At 35.8% G+C, this 21,652-nt stretch overlaps 1 protein-coding gene across 9 annotated transcripts in view; it reads right to left on the minus strand.

Moving 5' to 3' along the window:
* Positions 1 to 21,652, minus strand: part of STAU2 (staufen double-stranded RNA binding protein 2) — a 304,415-nt gene that overhangs the window by 176,448 nt on the left and 106,315 nt on the right. For all 9 annotated transcript variants that reach the window (XM_068525601.1, XM_068525600.1, XM_068525596.1 and 6 more), the window contains 4 exons: positions 17,814 to 17,973; positions 16,459 to 16,566; positions 14,178 to 14,390; positions 6,520 to 6,657 (listed from right to left, as the gene is read on the minus strand). In XM_068525601.1, coding sequence (XP_068381702.1) covers positions 6,520 to 6,657; positions 14,178 to 14,390; positions 16,459 to 16,566; positions 17,814 to 17,973 — 619 coding nt within the window. The remainder of the gene's footprint in view (positions 1 to 6,519; positions 6,658 to 14,177; positions 14,391 to 16,458; positions 16,567 to 17,813; positions 17,974 to 21,652) is intronic.

Consider the following 21,652-nt stretch of genomic DNA (forward strand, 5'->3'; position numbering starts at 1 on the left):
TTCATCAGTAAAAGAGGGATAATACAATGACCTAATAGTGTTGCTTTGAAAATTAAACACAAAAATGTATGTAAACTACAGTGTATGTTACAGTATCTGAGTATAACTGCTCAATAAATGGTAGCTTGTTCTCATTAGAACTATTCCACAGTTACCTTTTGTGAACACTTGATGTACACATGTATATATGTACATCAACATATTTAAATATACATCAGCCATTTTATATCCACATGTACATTTCCTGAGTTGGGTAATGATTTTTTAGACTTGCATGTGCTGAGATAATACAAATATAAAAAGTAAATGAGAAAACAAAAGAGGAAAGAATTACAAGGAGAAATAGAAAATACACAATGAGAATGGAATTTGTTTTTATACGTTGTTCTCAGTAAGTGATAGAAGCAGACAAGAAGATAATCACAATTTTGGAAATTAAACAATCTAAATAATCTATGGGCAAAGAAGAAATCTCACCGGAAATTAGAAAATATTTTAATAATAATGGAAATACAGTATATCAAAACTTGAAGGATGTAGCTAAAAGAGTGTCTAGAAGAAAATAAATAAGCTATAAAAGCTTAGAGAAAGGCAGAAAAGTAATAAGCTAACCATCCATCTCAAGAAGTTATTAACAGCAAAATAAACCCAAAGAAAATAGAAAAACAAAGACAAGAGCAGAAATTAAGGAAATATAAAACAAAGTACAACAGAGAAGTTCAAAAAGCTTAAAGTTGGTTCCCTGAAAAGACTAATAAAATGATAAACCAAAGGTAATACTGATCAAGAAAAAAATAAGAAAAGACACAAATAAGAATGAAAATGGGAGATTACTATAGCTTCTGTAGCATTACAAAATAATAAAGGATACTGAATATTTCAGCTAACATTTTTTGACTATTTAGATAAAATGGAAAAATTCCTAGACAATACAAATTACCAAAACTGGCACAGAATAAACCCTTAGCTATACAGGTCTGTAACTACTAAAGAAATTAAAACCACAATTAAAAACTTTTCCACAAAGAAAACTTCTGAGAGCTTCTCCAGCAAGTTCTGCTCAACATTTAAGGAAGAATAATGCTAATCTTACAAAAATTCATCCAAGAATAAAAAAAGAGGAATCAGTCCCCAATTATTCAGTGAGGCATCACTTTGGTTCCAAAATCCAACAAGTATAAGAAAAAAATTTTACAGACCAGTTTCACTCATGAACATAAATGCTAGTTTAAACCATATAATAGTACATTGAACAAAGCAATATTAAAAAGAAGAAAAGTTGTGACTAAGTTAGGTTTATTCCAAAAATGCAAGATAAGTCTAACATTCGAAACTCAAACAAAATCAATGGAATCTACTATATTAATCAGTTGAGGAGACAAATCATATGATCACCCTAATAAATGAAGCAAAAGCATTTGCTACAACTCAACCTTCATTCATGATAAAAACTCTTAGCAACTAGGGAAGGAAGAGAACTCAAACCTCAACAAACATTATACTTAATGTTGAAGTTCTGAAATTAGAAACAAGACAAAAATGCCCTCCATTTTTACTAGTATTTAACATTTTACTGCAAACCCTGGACATAGCAATAAGGCAAGCAAACTAAAAGGTTTAAGAATTAGAAGTGTAAGAACAAACTGTCATTATTTGCAGAAATAATATTTACAGAGGAAATCCAAAAAAATTTATGGGTAAATTATAAGAATTTATGAAAGTACAAGTTCTTGTATAAAAGACAGTATACAAAAGCCAACTGCCCTTGTATATTCCATCAACAATTAAGTAGAAAATGAAAAATATTAAAAGATACAATTTATATTAAACAAAAATCAAATACCTATGATGTTTAAAAATCTTTACACATAAAACAATACACATTATTGAGAAATATTAAGATAAACCTAATAGAGATATGCCATACTCATGCACTGAAGACTCAATATTATAATAATATCAATTTTTTCAAATTGACCTATAAATTCAATAAATTCCCATCAAAATCCCACACGTATTTTTACAATATTTGACAAGCTGATTCCAAAATTTACATGGAAATGCAAGGTGCAAAGAACAGCCAAGATCCTTTTGAGGAAGAACAAGGTGGGGGCATTATTCTTCGGGATGTCTAGACATTAGAAAATTAACATCAGGGAAAAGAGAGATAAACTTGACTGCCTTAAAATGAATTACTTCTATTCCTCAAAAAGTATCAATAAAAAAGGAAAAAAGTCAGGTCACAGCACAAGAGAAGATATTTGAAATGCCATATAACTGCAAAAGACTCACATTTCCAGAATATATAATAGATTCCTATAAATCCATTTTTTAAAAAAAACAGCTGAAAAATGAGCAAGAAGGCTGAACAGGCAATCTATATCTGAAATTTTGAATTGTTTTATCAAATGTCACTGCAATTTGCTTAAAAAAAATTAGAAAACTTCAATAGCTTCATGTCACTTTAATAAAATTTCACAATGACACTATACTGGGTACTAGCAATGAATGGCTACATGATACAACTAACACTAGTTTTCAGATACAATGTATGATAATTCTACACATATTTTTCTTTTTTGGCTTTTGTGTGTAATCATAACATTGGTTATTTCACTTGTGTCAGAACATATAGATTTCCATCTGGTATCCACACATGTGTACTGTTTGCCATTTATTCTTACACCATTATTGAGATTTTTATTTGTATTACTATTTCCATCACTACTTTTAAGCTTCAGTGAACCAACTCCTTTTAAGGAATTAGGGATATGCAACACAGTGCTTAAAAAAATACTTAACAATTATAAATAATGTCCAAATTATATGACAAAGAACTGCACTTTCTAAACAGAGTATAACTCAAGATGAACTAAATGACATACTTCTTGCAGTATATGAGACACTGAAAATGTACTCATTATAGAACCTCTGTAACAACTATCACAAATCTTATAGTTCAGATCTGTGCAATGTTTTTGAAACATTTCACTGCTTCTTCTCCTGAAACCAGAAACCACCACATTATGACAAATCAGCAGTAGTCTATGGACCCCACTCAGAAGCACTGATCTAGTGCTGTTCACGGCAGATCCTTGGAGCTGGGTGCACACACACACCTCCCACATCTGTTGGCCTGCACCTGACCCGATGTATCAAGGCCCTGTGTGTCCCTGAGTCCCTGGCTAGAGCCAGCCTCTGCTACCTGTTGTTTTTTCCAGTGCTTGGTTTGTTCCGCAGCTTCACCAGACCCTGTGTTGTTGCTGGAATGCATGCTAGCTAAACGATTAGGCCAGCTACGTCAGAAGCTTCCTCTACTGCTCTGAGGGTCACAAGACTTGCCAAAGTAAATGGCAGCAAAAGATAACTGAGCAGCGAAAGATGTTTCATCTGTTTTCACAGGCTATATACGTCTTGTCATTCTCATTCAAATCTTCTGCTGCTTCATCCCTAAATCTCATTTACCTGCCCAGGCCTGAGGCCCTCTGGCTCCAGGTTCCTGCTCTTGGGCCATGGGGTTCCCATCACAGCATTCACCTTAAATCTGTGTCTGCTGGCTTTCCGTCTGACCTACTCTGACACCTCAAGACTTATTTCCAGAACAGGTGCTTCCAGATTCATTTTTCCCATTCACCCACCCCTTGTCTGACACAAGTTTTTACAGTTGCATGGTTCAATAGCTTGTGAGTAGTTGGTTACCCCAGAGTTATTTGTTACTATTGAAAAAGACCACTGTGCTAAAGGACTTTGATTCCCTGCCAGCACTCACAGTGGTCACTCAAAAAAAAAAAAACAATCACTGCATTATAAAAGTCAAGTAAGTATGTAAGTAAACTTCCAAAAGTCATCTTCCGAGAAAGCTCACAAATTTTATAACTATTATAAGACTTTTACATTAAAATGTTAATTTTTCTGCAAAGAAGCTCAATTATTTTGCTACGCAATAAATTTAAGATGGCCAGATTTTTTGTCTTTAAACAAATCATTTAAATTAATCAAGTCATCTGGACTTCCTGGCAGTCCAGTGGTTAAAACTCCACGCTTCCATTGCAGGGGGCACGGGTTTGATCCCTGGTCAGGGAACTAAGATTCCACATGCCACACAGCACAGCGCCCCCCCCCAAAAAAAAAAAAAAACAAACCAAGATATTATTTAAAAAAAAATTTTTTTTAATTAATCAAGTCCTCAAAAAACCAACAAAAAAATTCTAAAATAGCATTTACCAAAAACTTAATTATCTTTCACTGAGTCACAAATGAAATTTCCTTTACATATATTTTTTTAAATCTGGAGATCTTAATCACAGGTAGAAAAATTAACATCATATGACACATAATAACAGAATGTGCTGATACACAATTTAGTTACCGTTATTTTCTCTTGAAAAATTAAAATATGCCTCTCCAAAAAAAAAAAAAAACTTTAAGAAATTTTCTCTGGACCTAAATATCCAAATAATGTCATCAGAGATTTTCCTTTACCTAGTAATCAATACAAGTAACTACATCCATTTTATAACACACATTTGTTTGTGGGGTTTTTCTGGTGATAGATAAATATGAGCACATTATCGTTAGATAGTTTACTTCCACATTCAATTATAACGATTCAATTATAATGAATGATAACATTGTTTAAGTAGTTTATACAAAAGCCTTTACTTTGATGAAGTTGCTGCAATACTGTAATGAATCCACTGGGGCTTTCAGAAAGAAGGAAAAAACAATATGAATTCAGTGTGAAAACATTTAAAAGTACAGCCAAATGTTCCTGTTTGACTAGAATGTTTATGAATACCCATAAAATGGAAGCTCGCCTAAGATATTCTAAATTCCTCTTTCAAAAGGGGTACTCAATATACTCCACAGGAAAGGAATTGTTTAATAAAGTCAAAGCCAGTTTTTATTCCTGACACAGGTCTAAAACGTAGGGGATTTTTTTTCCCTCAAGTTTTGGAGTTCAAAGAATTATTTTCTATAATTCTTTAAAGTCAAGAATGTAAAAAGAAAAACGGTGCACATGTTTAACAAAGTGAAAATACTGGAACCACACTGTTGCGGGTCCCAGTGACATCCAGACAATGATGCGTTCACAAACCACAGAAGAATTCCCCCTCTCTGGATATCTAAGTTCCCAACCGTGGTTTACCTGTAACTACATCATAAGTTTATATCGCCAACAAAAGCCTAACATACTAGCTCTCAATCAGGCAGGCAGCAAATATACCTCACAGGTTTATGAAGGTCCTACTACACACATACCGCCATATTGGGTACTGTGAGATAAAGAAACATGGGGATTACAAATTAGGAAGGAAGGTAAAATTTAGACATGCATGAAAAGTTAATCAACGTGAGATACTATATTTGAGTCCAGAACGTTTGCCATGGGTCAGCACTTAATTAACATCTGTTGATTGTAACTGGGTTTTATTAAAAATGAGAGCCACAGGTTTGACTGGAAAAAGGTTCTCTGACAAGCCTATTATAACAGAAACAGTTGGGACAATGAGAATTTAAATACAGATTGGGTGCTAGATGATTCTAATGAACCATGCCTAATGTAAGAAAATGTAAGAAAAACTTCCATATGTTTTAGAGATACACACTAAGTATGTAGGCTAAAATGACATGTGGTTAGAAAGCAGCTTTAAAATACTTCAGGAAAAGAAGGAAAGGAGGGTGGGAGGAAGGGAGGAAAGAAAAACTGGTAGCCAAAGCAAGTACAGCAGAAATCTTAATTGTAGGCTTTGGATGATGGGCATATTCCCCAAGATGCCATTATACTCTTCCATTATACTATTTTTAAAAGCATACTATTAAATATATCCACCTTTGGATATGTTTGAAATTTTCATAATAAAAATGAAAAGTTTCTGTGATACCGGGGCTTGACTTGGCAAATGAAGATGGATAGGTATAGGATTTAAAACGAAGGAGGGCATTTTAGGCCTTCTACCCCATTCCCAGTCCCCACCCATCGACCAATACACCAGCAACCATTCTTCAATTTTCTTGGCTTCACAACGCAGCAGTTAAATCTCTCAGCAATTCTGAGTCCCTCAGTCCTCACCACAGTTAGGTAGCCAGCTAGCTCCCTTTTCCTAATTTTTCTAATAACTCAAAAGCTCATGCTCTTGGCCCTGTTCCACATACTACATCCACCCTTCTAAATTTTGTTTCTAATTCCATCTGTCTTTTATTCCCAGTAGTTAATAGACTCCAGCTGCAAATTGCAACACATTAAGTTACAGATAGGCATTCTCAATGATGAACTCTGCGTGAGCTCACGGTCCCTTAGAAACTCATACTATCTATTCTAACATGTCCTTGACACTTGAATGTTTCAACCAAGTTGGTAGATGGGCCTGGAGGGAATGAACACTTTTAAGTGTAAACAGTTCTACCTTCTACTATTAATTCCTAGTTTTCTTTTCCACCATATCTCTATTCCAGCCTCAGGATTTCTAAATTTTTTCAATAGTTAAAAAAATCTTTTAATATAAAAGTTAGAAATACCTGCATCACAAATTCCCGACGTCGAGGCATTCCTCTTTCTGAAAGCAAAACGTAATCTGGTTCCTTTTCCTTTTTGGCCTGTTGAATTTGAGCCAGGCGGCTAATGGGGTTCATTCCTTGACCATATTCTGGTCCAGCCTAAAAAAAATTTAAGAAAAATTTTCAAAACATGAGACCTGCTTTTAAAAGTTGTTATTAGGTCCTTAAAGAAACCATGGTTCTCACCTCCTCCCCTGCACCCCAAAACTCTGTCTGAAATAAATGAAAATTTATAAAGGAAAATTATAAAATGGATCTGAAACTAGGCTTCTATAGGATTTAGGGCTTAGAAGTATTATTGATAAGCTGGTCAACTATCCTTTTAAACTCTTTAATACAGTAGGAGTTGCTTCACAACTTCTACTCATCAAAAAACACCAAAAAGAATGTAAGAAGATAAGCCATGAACTGGGAAGAGATATTTGAAATACATGTAAGTTAAAAAAAGATATATCCAGTATCCAAAATATATTTTTAAAAACTCCTAAAAAGTATTAAGAAAAAGACAATCTAAAATAAAAATGGGCAGGACTTCCCTGGTGGTCCAGTGGTAAAGATCCACCTGCCAATGCAGGGGACGTGCACTCGATCCCTGGCCGGGGAACTAAGATCCCACATGCCATGGGGCAACTAAGCCCGCACACCACAACTACTGAGCTTGCACGCCTCAACTAGAGAGCTCGTGTGCGGCAAACTATAGAGCCCACTCGCTCTGGAGCCCATGCACTCTGGAGCCCGCACACCACAACTAGAGAAGCCCACGCCCACAACTAGAGAGAAGCCCACGTGCCACAACAAAGAGCACGCGCACTGCAATGAAAGATCCCACGTGCCTCAATGAAGATCCCACCTGCCACGACTAAGAGCCAATGCAGCCAAAAATAAATAAATAAATAAATAAAATTTTAAAAAAATAAAACAAAAATGGGCAAATGAGATGAACAGATATTTAACAGAAGAAAAAACATATAAAAAGATAATCCATCTCATTAAGACTCAGAAAATGCATATTAAAACCACAGTGAGATACTATTTCATACCTATCAATTTAGCAAAAGAAGTCCAACAGCCTCAACTGGTGAAGATGGGGAGTAACAAAAACTTACACAGTGCTGATCATAATATAAACTGGAAAACAATTTGGCAATGTCTAGTAAAGCCAATAAATAACCCACTCCTCAGTAGCCTATTCAACTAGAAAACTGTTACCCAAATGTGCTAGCTCATTTGTATGGGAATATCCACAGCTGCATTATTTGAAATAGCAGAAAAAGAAAAACTGGAAATAACCTAAACATTCATCTATAAAAGAAAAAATAAATTATGGCATGTTCATACAATGGAACGGCATATCACAGTGAAAATGAATTAAGTATTGTTACATACCTCAAGATGAATGAATTTAAGAAAAAAATGTTAAGTGAGAAAGGCAAGCACAGAATAATATATAAAGTATGATATAATTTATATAAAGCCCATTAAAACTACAAAACACTGGTGAAATTAAATAAGATCTCAGTAAGTGGACAGACATACATGTTAATGGATCAGCAGACTCAATATTCTTAAAATGTTGATTCTCTTCAAACTGATCTGTCAATCAAATCTATCAAACCAATCAAATCAATCTATCAACCCCAATCAAAACCCCAGCATGCTCTTTTTGGGTAATAATTAATAAGCCAATACTTAAAATTCATATGGAAATGCAAAGGACAAATAACCAAAACAACCTTGAAAAAAGAACAAAGTTGGAGGAATCAGACTGCCTGATTTCAAGATTTATTATAACGCTATAGTAATCAAGACAGTACGTGTGGTACTGTCAGAAAGACAGACAAAGAGATGAAACAGAACAGCATCCAGAAGTAGATCCACACATATATGGTCAACAAAGGTGCAAAAGCCATTCAGTGGAGAAAGGGTTGTCTTTTCAACCAATGGTACTGGAACAATTGGATATTCACATGTAGAAAAAACCCAAAACTTCAATCCATACCTCACACAAAAGTTAACTCAAAATGGTTCATAGGCTTAAGTGTAATATCTAAAACTAAAACTTCCAGAAGAAAATATAGGGGAAATTTTTCTGGTTTGGTTACGTAACAATTTCTTAGATACAACACCAAAATCATATTCAATAATAATAATGATAATAAATTGAACTTCGTCAAAATTAGTAACTTCTGTTCTTTAAAAAGGACAAGTCACAGGCTTGGAGAAATATTTGCAAACCACATATCTGATTAAAAAATACTTGTACCCAGAATGTATAAAGACCTCTCAAAATTCCGTAATAAATTTATATTTTAAATGTATTATCTGTTATTATTTAAATTATTACTTAAAAATTTTTAAGCGAGCAAAAGATCTGAACAACACTTCATCAAGCTTCATGTGCTACTGTATATACAAAAAAATGCTCTATCATTAGTCACTGGAGGAATCTGAACCAAAATGAGATATCAATATGCATGTATTTGAACAACTGAAATTTAAGACTATACTATGTGTTAGAAAGGATATGCAGATACTAGAATTATCACACATGGCTGCTGAGAATACAAAATGGTTCAATCACTTTGAAAAACAATTGGCAGTTTCTTAAAATGTTGTATACCTACTAAATGACCACACCACTCTACTCCTAAGTATTTACCCAAGAGAAAAAAAAGCATATGCCCATAAGACTTAGACACAAATGTTCACAGCAGCTTTATTTTTAATAGCCCCAAATTAGAAGCATCCCAAATATACAACGCAGAGTGAATGGATAAACAAATTATGATATATCCATTCAATATAATACTACTTAGCAATAAAACAGAACCAACAATTAACAGCTGTAACAACATGGATGAATTTCTAAATTATTATACTGAGTGAACGAAGCCAGTCAAAAAAAGAGTGGTTGCTTGGGAATTGAAGGTGGGGGGATTCCAAAGGGGAATGAGGAAACTTTGGGGAGCAACGGATAGGTTCATTATCTTGATTGTGGTCATGGTTCCACAACTGTACACATATATCAAATCATATCAAATAGTATGCTTTAAATATGTACAGTTCACTGTATGTCAATTACACCTCAATAAAGCTATTTTAGAAACCAACCAAATACCAGTTTTCAGAAAAACAAACATGTAGTAAAACTGTAAGATTAGGAAACATTAAACACAAAACTAATGATGGCAGGTTACGTAAGGGAGGTGGTATCAGGATGTGACAGAAGAGGGTATACAGATAGCTTCAACCTTACCGAGAAATGTTCTATATTCAAGCTGGGTGGTAGGTCTCACTTACTCTTACTTAGTATGCTTTTTAACTTACATACACATCCTATATAACCTTTCAGAAAGCACTCTATTTTTAACTTTATATAAGGTAATGTTTATGAATAAAACTTGATAAAAGCTTTTTTTTTAAGTTTATGTATAGCCTTTTTAGTGGCTTCTAAAAGGTTTAAAAAAAAAAGAAACCTTTGCAAATCAAATATTTTTTTCTGCATGCAAACTAACTTTCTTCATATATTATTCCTAGAAATGAAGGTTTGCATGTCATATGGTCAGCACTTTATATCCACCTGTGAAAATCTACTCTAAAACAAGTATTAGAGACAAGGGTAATCACTAAGTTACAGTTTATATATGTTACACTAAACTTACAGAAGAGCCACTATATAGTCTTAGCTTTTCCTGTAGTTGTTGAGTCTCAACCATATCTAGCTTGGTACTGCAGGTACAGCCTCTAAGTCAGATCCTGCAAGGTCTTTTAAATTATGTTTTGGGGATTTGGGGTTTTACCCAAAGAACAATGAGAAATTACTAAAAGATTTTAAGTAGAGGCATGACATGATCTGATCAGTATTTCTAAAAGACAACACTTTTAAAAAGATCTTTTGATGTCAAAAGTACTTGTAGGAAGAAGGCCAATTAAAAACCTACTGTAGTAGTTCAGGCAAGACATGAATGTGAGTTGGATCAAAAGGGTGGCAGGGAATGGAAAGAAATGGACCAACTTAGGAAATATTTAAGTGATGGAATCAACAGGGCTTGATGATTGACTCTATACAAGGGGTAGGAGAGATGTTAAAAAGGACTCCCAGGATTCTGTTTCAGCCGCTGGATGGGGACGCCGGTCACTATGGTAAGGAATGCAGGAGGAGGAAGAGGCTCAGAAGGGAACACGATGAGTTTTGGACAGAGTTTCAGGGGCCTGTGAACTATTAAGTGAGAGGCCCAACAGGCAGTGTCGAGCACAGAAGAGTATTTGGGAATCATCTATATAAGGACTGAATTGAAGCCCTAGAAGTATGAAGAGCAGCCTAGGAGAGAGAAAGAGAGGGAAAAGGCTGAGAACTTCAATACTGCAATAGTTGGGTAGAGGGGGAGAAGAAAGAAAAGGAAAATTTTAGCTTTTGATAAAATACTGCTTTCTACTTCTACTTACATACCAAGAAAATGAAAAAAATATGTATTATAATGGAAGTAAAGAAGGACTGATGAGAAAAGACAAATACAGATAATAACCCGTAAGTCTAAGATTGAAATGCCAATGAAAAGGTAAAGGGAAGCTCTTGAGTCTCGCACTAGAAGATGTCCATGAAGATGATCGCACAAACATGTACTTCCAATGGTATGTTGTCTTTATTCCTGTTTAATTTGCCTATTTTATAAGAATGTCTGTAAGTTCCAAAGACGCTGTTGATACAGATTCCAATGACAAAGAACCAGATGCATAAATCCAATCAGAGAATAATGGAGTTCTGAGAACGTTAAGAATGGCTGGTTTCTTCCCTTGATTGAAATTAACTACTAGCACCCTTGAAAATTAAGTTATTCCTTGGATAGCAAGTCTTAGATTATCATTCTACAAACCAGTAAGGACAGTCTTATTCAGAAAACTTTATCTCCAACATCAGAAAACCTCCTTTGAGGCCTCATCTTACAGAAGAGAACGACATTAGAGAACGACATTAAAGAACAGAATCTAAACCCAAAGACACCATCAGGGCAGTATTACATTTTAACAAGGTGACTCTGTAGAGTAAATTAAAATCCAAAAGGAGTTCACAACCAACCAGTTTCAAATGGGCACTGGCATCAGATGTGACTGGACCTGAAACCTGACTCTGCTCTGTGATCTTAGGGGAGTTTCTTAAACACCCAGAACACCTCATCTGTAAAATGGGGATAATATCTACATCACAGAGCGATTAAGAGGATCAAATGAGACAATGTGATAATTTCATTATTCTAAATAAAATCAAGGTAAATCATCAACAGCTATTTCCTCTACTTCTATTGCATAATAAGGAATGGTAGACCCTAGATGTAGAAGACATTTAAGGAAGTGACTAAAATGCTGAAAACCAAGACACTATCCAAGCTGATCCACTTACTGGCCCACTAGAAGGTCTGATCATACTCAAAATTATCTAGATTCCAACTCATTGTATGCATGCTGCTTTCTCAAAATAACCTTACATTTCAGAGAATATCTACAGACTTTAACATAAGACAGATATGGTACAAGAAACTCCAAGTGTGATGTATGTGAGGAAAATTGCAGGGGGCGAACCGAATCTGGGACTGGGGGAGGATCAGAGAAGGCATCCCTGAAGAAGTCAAGTTTAAGCTGAGATCTAAATGGTGGATAGGAAGAAAGTTCTAGAATAACATGCTTATATACTGGAGGTAGTAGCAAATTATTTTTAAAATTCAAAACGTTTCTCCCCCCTTTGTGGAATAACATTTAAACAATACTCTTGCATTTAATGGCTATGGTTAAAAGTAACAAGAGTTATATTTATATTCTACTATAAAAAGTGATAGATCTTTTCTAGACTAAAGGCTTATTATTCTTAATTTATTAAGATTAGATATAGTTTAACAGATTAGGTGGAAGTTAATGTGACCAGTTTTGCACTGCCATTCTGATGCAGAGCACTGTTCTTCCATCATGGAGAAGCTATAGATTTTATATATATAAAGATTTAGGAAAACAGACCATGGATACATTCATGCACATGTAAAATGTGAATAGAATTAGATACAAAATAACAATAGCTAATATTTATTGAGTACTTATTATTTGTATTGTTAATAAATATTTAATAATAATGACTAATACATTCTACGTAGTATTTCAAGTAACACATAACAATCCTGTGCAGCAAGTTCAATTATTATTCCTACTTTATAAATAGACAAGTGAAAGATTAGAAAAGTTAGGTAACTTGCTCAGGTCACAAGGATTCACACTCCAAGGTCATTTTCTGACTCTAATGGCCATTTTCTTAACAACCATATCCTACTCCCTGACCATGTGGTTAGAGCATATAAATGAAAGCCAGTCCTCAAAACCACTATGACTCATGATGAGTGGACCTATTTGGCGTTTATTTTTAGTCTACCTTGCAGCACAAGGTAGAATGCTATTTCAGGAAATGCATAATCTACAGCCTCGCAGTGAAGTAGTGACAGTATTCATTAAAAAGAACAAGTATTTATGTAGTTGTTTATATAGGTATTTATGTATTTATGTAAATATGTATGCATGTATTTTTAAATAAAGCAAAGGTACAAAAATATAAAACCTACAGAAATACTTCAATTGTACCATTGCAGGATCTAAACAAAAGAAATCCATCAAAGATAAAACATACTTCACTTCTGTCATCCTTGATACTCTGAAGAAGTCTGCTAAATAAGCGAGGCTGAGCTAGCCGCTGATGCACTGGCAGTTTAAGGCTTTCTCTGGGAGCAGAACTCTCGCTCCATTCACGTCACACACGCTGAGTGCTGCAGGCACTGTCCTGTGCTAAGTGCTAATTCATCTCATTCCTCTGACCTCTGTCTTTTTTTTTTTTTTTTTTTTTTGGTTAACGTAAATAAAATCTGATTCAGTAAAAGAAAGAGTTACAACATCTTGAAAAGCTGTGTGCTCTATATTCTTCTTTGACACGGTATTCATGCCTGAAAGAATAGAAACCAAATCGCCCCGCTGACCTCCTAGGGCTGCTATGGGGATTTAATGAGATAAAGCATGTGAAGGGCTGGGACCATGTCTGGCACACTGAGCGCTTTATATTTACTGGCTGCTTCTGCTGTCATCAGTGTGAGGATTACTCATATGATTATTACTCTGCATCCAACCACCACGTCCTGAAATCCTAAGCAGTCACCATACAGCAGTGTGGTTTGCAGAAAGAACACTGGATTACAGATCAGTAGTTCAGGCTGCTGCACACAATAGGTGAATGCAAGTGAGCAAATTCTTTGACTATGTCTCATAAAACCTTATTTGTAAAATGAGGGGTAACATCTGCCTTACAGAATCATGATGAGAATTTTACCAAAGGTGATCATGAATGGGAAAGTATTTTTTAAACCATAAAAAACTATAACTATTTAAGGTATTATTATTTCATGAACAAACACAGGTATACAAGTGTCTAAAAGCAAAACAGAATTGTTATTCATTTATAGACACATGTCCGACCCTGATTTTGGGACTGTTTATAACCCACAGGTTTAAGTGCCTGGCCTATGAAAAAACTTTTAGCTACAGATACTATAATGTTTACATAGTAAAACTAACATTCACAAGCATATACTTACCTTTACTATTGTTTTAGGGCGTTTTTTAAAAAACAGTTTTGGCTTTTCAACCACAGGAAGAGGTGGAAGTTTCTTAAGCTCCTGTAGGACAGTGGTTGCAGCGCGTTTCTTGGATAGTTTTTTGCTATTTCCCTCTCCTTCTGCAGAGAACTCTCCCACTGACACCCGAGTAACAAAGCTTTTCATATGTGGTGGTCCACTTTCTTTAATAACCTATTAAATGTAAGTAAAATATTCAGTACAGGCACTTAAGATGTGTTCTTATGGCATGAATCTTTCTTAATGTTCATATCATAATCAAGATGGAAATTATTAAGAATTATGCCAAAATTATAGATTCCTTCAATAAAGCTATTATGAAGTCATTATACAGGGACTATTCATTTATGATACTTATGATGCCTAATGAACTGAATTTGAAAAAACAGAAATCTAAATAAACACATTCAATTCATGGTCAAAATTGTGTTTTACTAGCTTAAAACAGGCAATTCTAATTATGGTTACCCTGTTTCTTATGCAACAGAAAATTAAGAACATAAAACATACCATATTACATTAGGTACACAGGCCATCCAGAATGATAATTTGCATATAACTGTGTACATATCTTTCTCCTCTGTAAGAGTAAGTTACTGGAGTGCCAGGACTATGTCTTATTGGAGTTTTATAACCCATAAAGCATCCTGCATGTGGAAGCCTCTCAAAAACAGGTTATGTATGAAAAATAACCTAATTTTGATGGAGACCTCAAAGGCTGTTTTACAAAAAGGAATGTTTACGCTCTGTGACATGACCTTAAATAGGTAAGTAGATATGCCATAGAAATACCTAACTTTCTAGAGTAATGGATTATGAATCTGTCTGCTATAAATATTCCTAAATCCTGAATTAATGTGCTCTTTTTAAACTATACCAGTTTTGGGAGGAAAATGCCTTCCAAAAGCTGAGTGCTTTATAGTCTCCTTCAAAAGTCTGACCTAAAAAAAAAAAAAAATACCCTATTTAAATAGTTTACCATTGAACATTGTATTAAAAATCTGTCTTCTAATATTGGATACCAATTAGGAAAAGATACAGTATCTCAATAATCCAATATTATTGGGGATAAGGAATTTATGATAAGCATACTTTCCAAGTAATTTAAGTTGAAACACCAAAACTGTTTAACCACTTTGATGGACATCTTCCTCAATTAAAAAATATACATATATACTCTACTGACTAAATATTTAACCTTTTATTGTTCACATTAGATCATCATTATGAACATCAGAGATTCTATACTATACTATATTGATGCCTCTAAGGACATCTAAGACTTTAAAAACTGTTCCTCTTCACTGTAGCCTTTAAAAGTCCCCACCTTCCAATGACTTTTGAGTTATATGCAATTACTTTTGATAGGTTTTCCATATTTTCCCTATCATTTCTTGCTGGGACCAACAGGCCTTCAAGTACATTCTCTTCCTGCCTTCCTCATTTTGCTGCCTTTAGTCTCTATGGACTGAGAAATCAGATAACCCAACTTGTTAGGACTGTGTATAAGAAAGCAAACAGGTTTTCAGTCGAGGTAAGTAGATCCGGCCAGTGAGAGTAAAATGTGGGAGCTTTCTAGTTGACGAACATCACATAATTTGAAGGAAGATAGATACTCATCGACTGTTTCAGCTTATTTCCTGGGTTTGGCCTATTTTCTAGATATTTGAGTTGCAAAATTAGTGACCTCTTAATAAAGGAGGTATTATAACAATTTAACATTTTTTCTCTTTTAAATGTCACACAATTTTATAAATATTTTGTGACACATTTATCTAGCTGTAAACTAAAGAGCTGCTTAATTACTTCTTGGTGACTTCTTAGTAAAGGTTAAATTTAAACATATTTTGGCCTCCATAAATTTAAAAGAAATTAGATATTAATATATACATGTCACTAAATATTAACTATACTGAATATTTTCAATGTGATCTTATCAAAAACACCAAATCTTATAGGTTACTACAAATTATCTTAAACTCAGCGAATAAATTTTATGATGAAACTTGAAATATCATGTACACAAAGGGCTTAATACAGAAAAGGCAAAGAGAATCAGCAGGAATCCATAAGTTCTATTTTCTCAGGGCTTGTATCATTTCATGATAGAGAGTTCAAACATAAGGAAGCACATTAATTCTTTCAGGGTACTAAAATTTTATCTGTCAATCTTATTTGTTTGTTTATTTAAAATAATAAGGAGCGAGGAGGGAAAAATGGGAGATCTCTGCTGAACACATACCTCAAAACTGACGGGCATATTTCGCTTCAGAGCAATTTCAAACACTAAGCTGATCTCAGACTTATTTGCATCTTTGTCATCATCCATTTCTTTTCCTGATTCACCATTCTAAATCACAAAAAATAGGATGACATTGAATCTTCACTTTGTAACAAACTTTACATGTATTTAACAATCAAGAGAACCTATCTAAAATACAATAGCAAACAGGAAACCAGAAACTGGATCTTGTGGATTTCTATGTAACCACCGTAGTCGAGGGCTTTGCTGTGAGGCTTCTTGTGATTTGGTTTTAGTTTTTTTCCTCAAAGTAGAAGGATAAATGCTGAGTGTGGAAATCTTTTACTCAACCATTCACTAATTTGAGTTTATCCTACATCCTCAGACCCAGTTCTCTTTAGAGACCTCCATTACACACACACACTCTCACACACACACACTATCTCCACTGGTGTAGATATTTAATCTTCTAGGAAGACTAAGTTGCAGAAAGAGTGCAGGATGAAAACCAGGATTTTGGAGCTCTGTGCCAATTTACTTATTCACCTATTTAACACTTACTTCTGGAGGGCCTCACATATACTGAACACAGTATAAGCATTAAAGAGATCAAGAGACAGTATTCCTGCTGTCAAGAAGCTTATGACTTAGTGGGAAAACAGATAAGCAAACAGATAAGGGTCATAATGAAAGTGTACAAGGACAAAAATTCTAGTCTGCCATTAACTAAGATAAATCTCAAAGGGGGAAGAACAACAGGCTTGAGGAAAGGGAAACTGTACAGGTTGAACCGCACAGTTTCAAACAACTACGTGCAGAACTCGCTAAGACGGTGACTTATTAGAGACACGCCTGGACTGGAGATACTATTTTGAAGTCAACAGAGAAAGTAGATGAAGCCATGGGAACGAGTGAAATTACTGAAGATCAGCCCTCAATAACCTCACTGGTAAAATAAAGTAGGACTAAAAAGTTCATAAAGATCTCCTCCACTTTAAACTCCTTGATTCTAGATTAATTAATACAATGTAATCCATGCTCAATAAACCGTAGCACTCGATGCAAGGTAAATGAATGTTATTTCTCATCCTTGCTCACATTCCCAAATCCTGCCTTGCCTGGAAACTCCACAGGGTGAACCAAAGTGCTCAAAAGTAAGGTCATCCCAGCAGGAACACAAGAGTCTAATATAGCACACAGGTAAGCTGAGCAGCAAATCATAGCAGATCGCTACTCTAGTGGTCCTTCCTATCAGCAGAGATTTCCCTTATTTGTAAAAAAGCATTTGCTTGTCTTCTCAGTAATCTCCCTAGGCAACTATAAGAAACAGGCTGCAACATGCAGCAGTGACCCACCTGAGCTGACTTTTCCGGAATAGGTTCATTCTGCAGTGCTTGAAGGGCTTTCATTGCGGCATTGTGTCTAGCAGCTTGTCGAGTCTTCCCTTCCCCAAAAAATTCATTATTTCCTACAGTCAGCTGAACATAAAAGATCTTGGGCATTGGGCAATGATACCTAAAGTAAGAAAATAAAAATATTACCGTTAGCTCAATAAAATCACTCTATAGGGACTTCCCTGGTGGCTCAGTGGTTAAGAATCCACCTGCCAATGCGGGCAACATGGGTTTAATTCCTGGTCCAGGAACATCGCACATGCTGTGGAGCAACTAAGCCCGTGCGCCACAACTACTGAGCCCGCACTCTAGGGCCCGCGAGCCACAAGTACTGCTGCGCACCTAGAGCCCGTGCTCGGCAAGAAGAGAAGCCACCGCAATGAGAAGCCCGTGCACTGCAACGAAGAGCAGCCCCTGCTCAATGCAACTAGAGAAAGCCTGTGCGCAGCAACAAAGCCCCAACGCAGCCAAAAAAAAAATCACTCTATAATCATTAGTAAGATTTCTTTTCTTTAAAATGATACCAACCATATAATGCACTATACCCTCTGTTAACCCCAATAAAATTTTTTTGTTCGTTTATTCACTTACTTGGTTGCGCAGGGTCTTAGTTGCAGCAGGCGGGCTCCTCAGTTGTGGCTGGCAGCCTCCTTAGTTGCGGCATGCATGTGGGATCTAGTTTCCTGACCAGGGATCAAACCCGGGCCCCCTGCATTGGGAGCTCAGAGTCTTAACCACTGTGCCACCAGGGAAGTCCCCCCAATAAAGTTTTAACCTCACGAATGTATTTATAAAAGATAAAATGTGAGTCAATGTATCTATCGACAATAAAGAATGTATGCTGATCTCCATGAAAAACATATTTTAGAAACCAACATTAAACATAAATACTGTAAAAATTATTTAATTATATCACAGAAGACTTCCTGGCAAGTTTTCAGTCACATTTTGACAGAAGTGAGCCAAATGGTCTGGTGCTGAAGGACTGGGACCTGCCACAGAGGTGAGAGACAAGCAAGACCATTTAGGTGACAACACGCAGATTACTGTGCTTTTAGCAGAAGATAATTATGATTAGACATGCGAAGAACAGTAGTAGGATGGAGCTACTACTGCAAAGTAATAAGTACTTTGCAAAGTAATGAGGAGATCAGATTCAACATAAGAAAGAATGGAGAGTTTAAGCCAATTCTTAAGCAGAAAGAATCACAATAAAATGTATTTAAGGTGACAATCTTTAGCAGGTTTGTGTTTAATGAGACTGAGGTAAGGATGCGTGACTAGAAAGCGGCACTGATGCAGACATGAGGGGATAAAGGGGGCTGGAAGAAGAAAGAACAAACTTAGAAGAAATTAAGAGGATCTGCAATAAAATCCATTAATTTAACAATTATTTACGGAGCACCTGCTTATGATGGGGGACTATCACAGTGAACAAAAACACACATTAGAGTGGAGAAGACAGACAATAAATAAGATAAATATGTAGAATATCTAGTATGTTAGAACTACATGTTGAACAGAAAAAGAAGGAAAGGTTCAGAAATGTCAGGTGGGGTGGGACAGGGAGGCGGGGTTAGACAGAGCGGTCAGTGAGTGTCTCATTAAGAAGATGACAATTGTGTAAAGGCCTGGAATAAATGAGGAAGGAAACCACACAGATACGTGTTCAAGTAATTCAGAGGATTCCCACCTGGTTAGCATCAAGGGAGTAAAGGAAGGAAAGCTAAGAGATGGGAAGAGGTGGCCAGATTCCATAGGGTCTTCCTTAGAAATTACTGTAAGGATCTGACTTTTACCCGGAGTGCAATGGCCAGATTTTAAGGATAGAAGCAACATAATCTGACTTCCATTGATTGGAAGGATCATCTGACTATTATGTTGAAAACAGACTGTAGGGGAATGATGACAGGAGCAAGGAGATCTGTTAAGAGGCTACTGAAATAATACAGACACCTGAACTAGGGTAGCAGCTTTGGAAGTAATGAGAAGTACTTGGATTCTGGATGAATTTCAAAAGTGGAGAAGATGGGTTTACCCAAGGACTAGCCATGGAATATGAGAGAGGCGTCGAGGAAAACCCCAGGGTTTCTGACATGAGCAACTAGAAGATGCAGCACCCATGCCTTGAGTTGGTGAAGACTGCAAAAGGAATGGGTTTGCTGGGATCAACAGCTCTGGGGTGGAGATGTTAAATTATTCAGTCTGTTAGACATCCAAATGAAGACGTCAAAGAGACAGTCAGATTTGTGAGTCTGGACTCCAGGAAAGACGTCCAAGGTGGAGATAGAATTTGGGCATCATCAAAATGTAGGTGAAATTTAAAGCCACAAGACAGTGAGAACTCTGTGGGAGGGCGTGACAGGAGGAAAACCAAGCAAGCACCAAGCAAGCAGAGTGCCCTTCCTGAAAGCCAAATGGGAGAAGTATATCTAGCAGGAGGGATGCTCACACGTCAAGTGAAATGATGACTGAGAACTGTGACCACTGGACTGGGCAAGTTAGCAAAACTAACAGATTCGATTTTGATGGAATGCTGGGTATATAACTGCAACACTAAAAGATTAAGTTAAAAATCACTCCTGTGCAGGAAAGTGTCTCTTTTCAAGCAAAGAGAAGCCAATCGAGGTCTTACTAAAGTTGTAGATGATTATTGGACATCCAAGTGGCAGAGCTCTATATTCAACCTGAGATAAACTGCATAGAGCCCATTCTATAAGAATTCACAGGCAGATGGGACTAATCAGTGAAGGTTTACTGAAGGTGAAGGACTAGAAATGTACATCGGTACTGAAGATGCAGACTTGGGAGGTAATAATTGAAACCATGTTGAGTGGGTAAGCACCTGGAAAGGGTAAGTGTAAAAGAACCAAAAAAGACAGCCTAAGGCTGGGATCTGATTAATGCCCACGATCAAAAGGCAGGGGAAATAATAGACAGCAGTGAAGGAGATGAAAGAGGGTCAGAGTTAGAAAAGAAATTATAACACAATGTCAGGGGAAGGGATAATCAACAATGTCAAATGTTGTGGAGAAATCCAGAGTGAGTATGAAAAAAAAGGAAAAAAGAAAAAGTCACTGTTTTAAATTTTTAAAGTCAATTTTCTTGGCCCCCAGTTTTCTATTAAGATAAAATACTTTAAACGTGTTTCTACTGTAGGTCATATGTTCTCATTTTTAATTGGCAAATATAAAAAAGTTAAAGGAAGAAAAAAATCACTTATAGTAAAAGATATTTTTAACATGCAGAGACTAAAAAGCATTAAAACCACAATCTTTTTTGCTCTTTGACTGCAGTAACTAGTGATGCACTGAAGTACACAATTTCCTATTACCTATTTTATTTTAGATCCCTTTAATGCAGAAATTTTGACAGACTAATATCATCAATGCAAGTTATTTTCGTTTTGTTTCCCACAAAATTCAGTTTTCCCACCTCCACAGAACTTTATGCGTATTTTTAACTGGTTTCACTATAAAACTTCAAAACAGACAACCTGAAATCAGAAATTTACTTCTGGACTGAGATCCTACATGGCAAGCTTTCCGCACAGAGCAAATGTTTACAATTAATTATACACTTCTGAAAATAGAGGTCCACAACTGGAATGCTAACAGACCTTTAACTATGGTGGAGGGAGTGGGCGCCACTATAATCACTAAGGCCTGCTGACAATTACAAAACTCATTTCGGTTTGCCACAGAGACAAACAAAATTTCTGTTCATTATAACTTTACTGGAATATGATGTCATAACACATAACCATACTGAAACAATCTGCTGATTTTCTGACCAAAATA

Source organism: Eschrichtius robustus, chromosome 17 (genome assembly GCF_028021215.1).
Source record: "Eschrichtius robustus isolate mEscRob2 chromosome 17, mEscRob2.pri, whole genome shotgun sequence".
In the NCBI taxonomy this organism is placed as follows: domain Eukaryota; kingdom Metazoa; phylum Chordata; class Mammalia; order Artiodactyla; family Eschrichtiidae; genus Eschrichtius; species Eschrichtius robustus.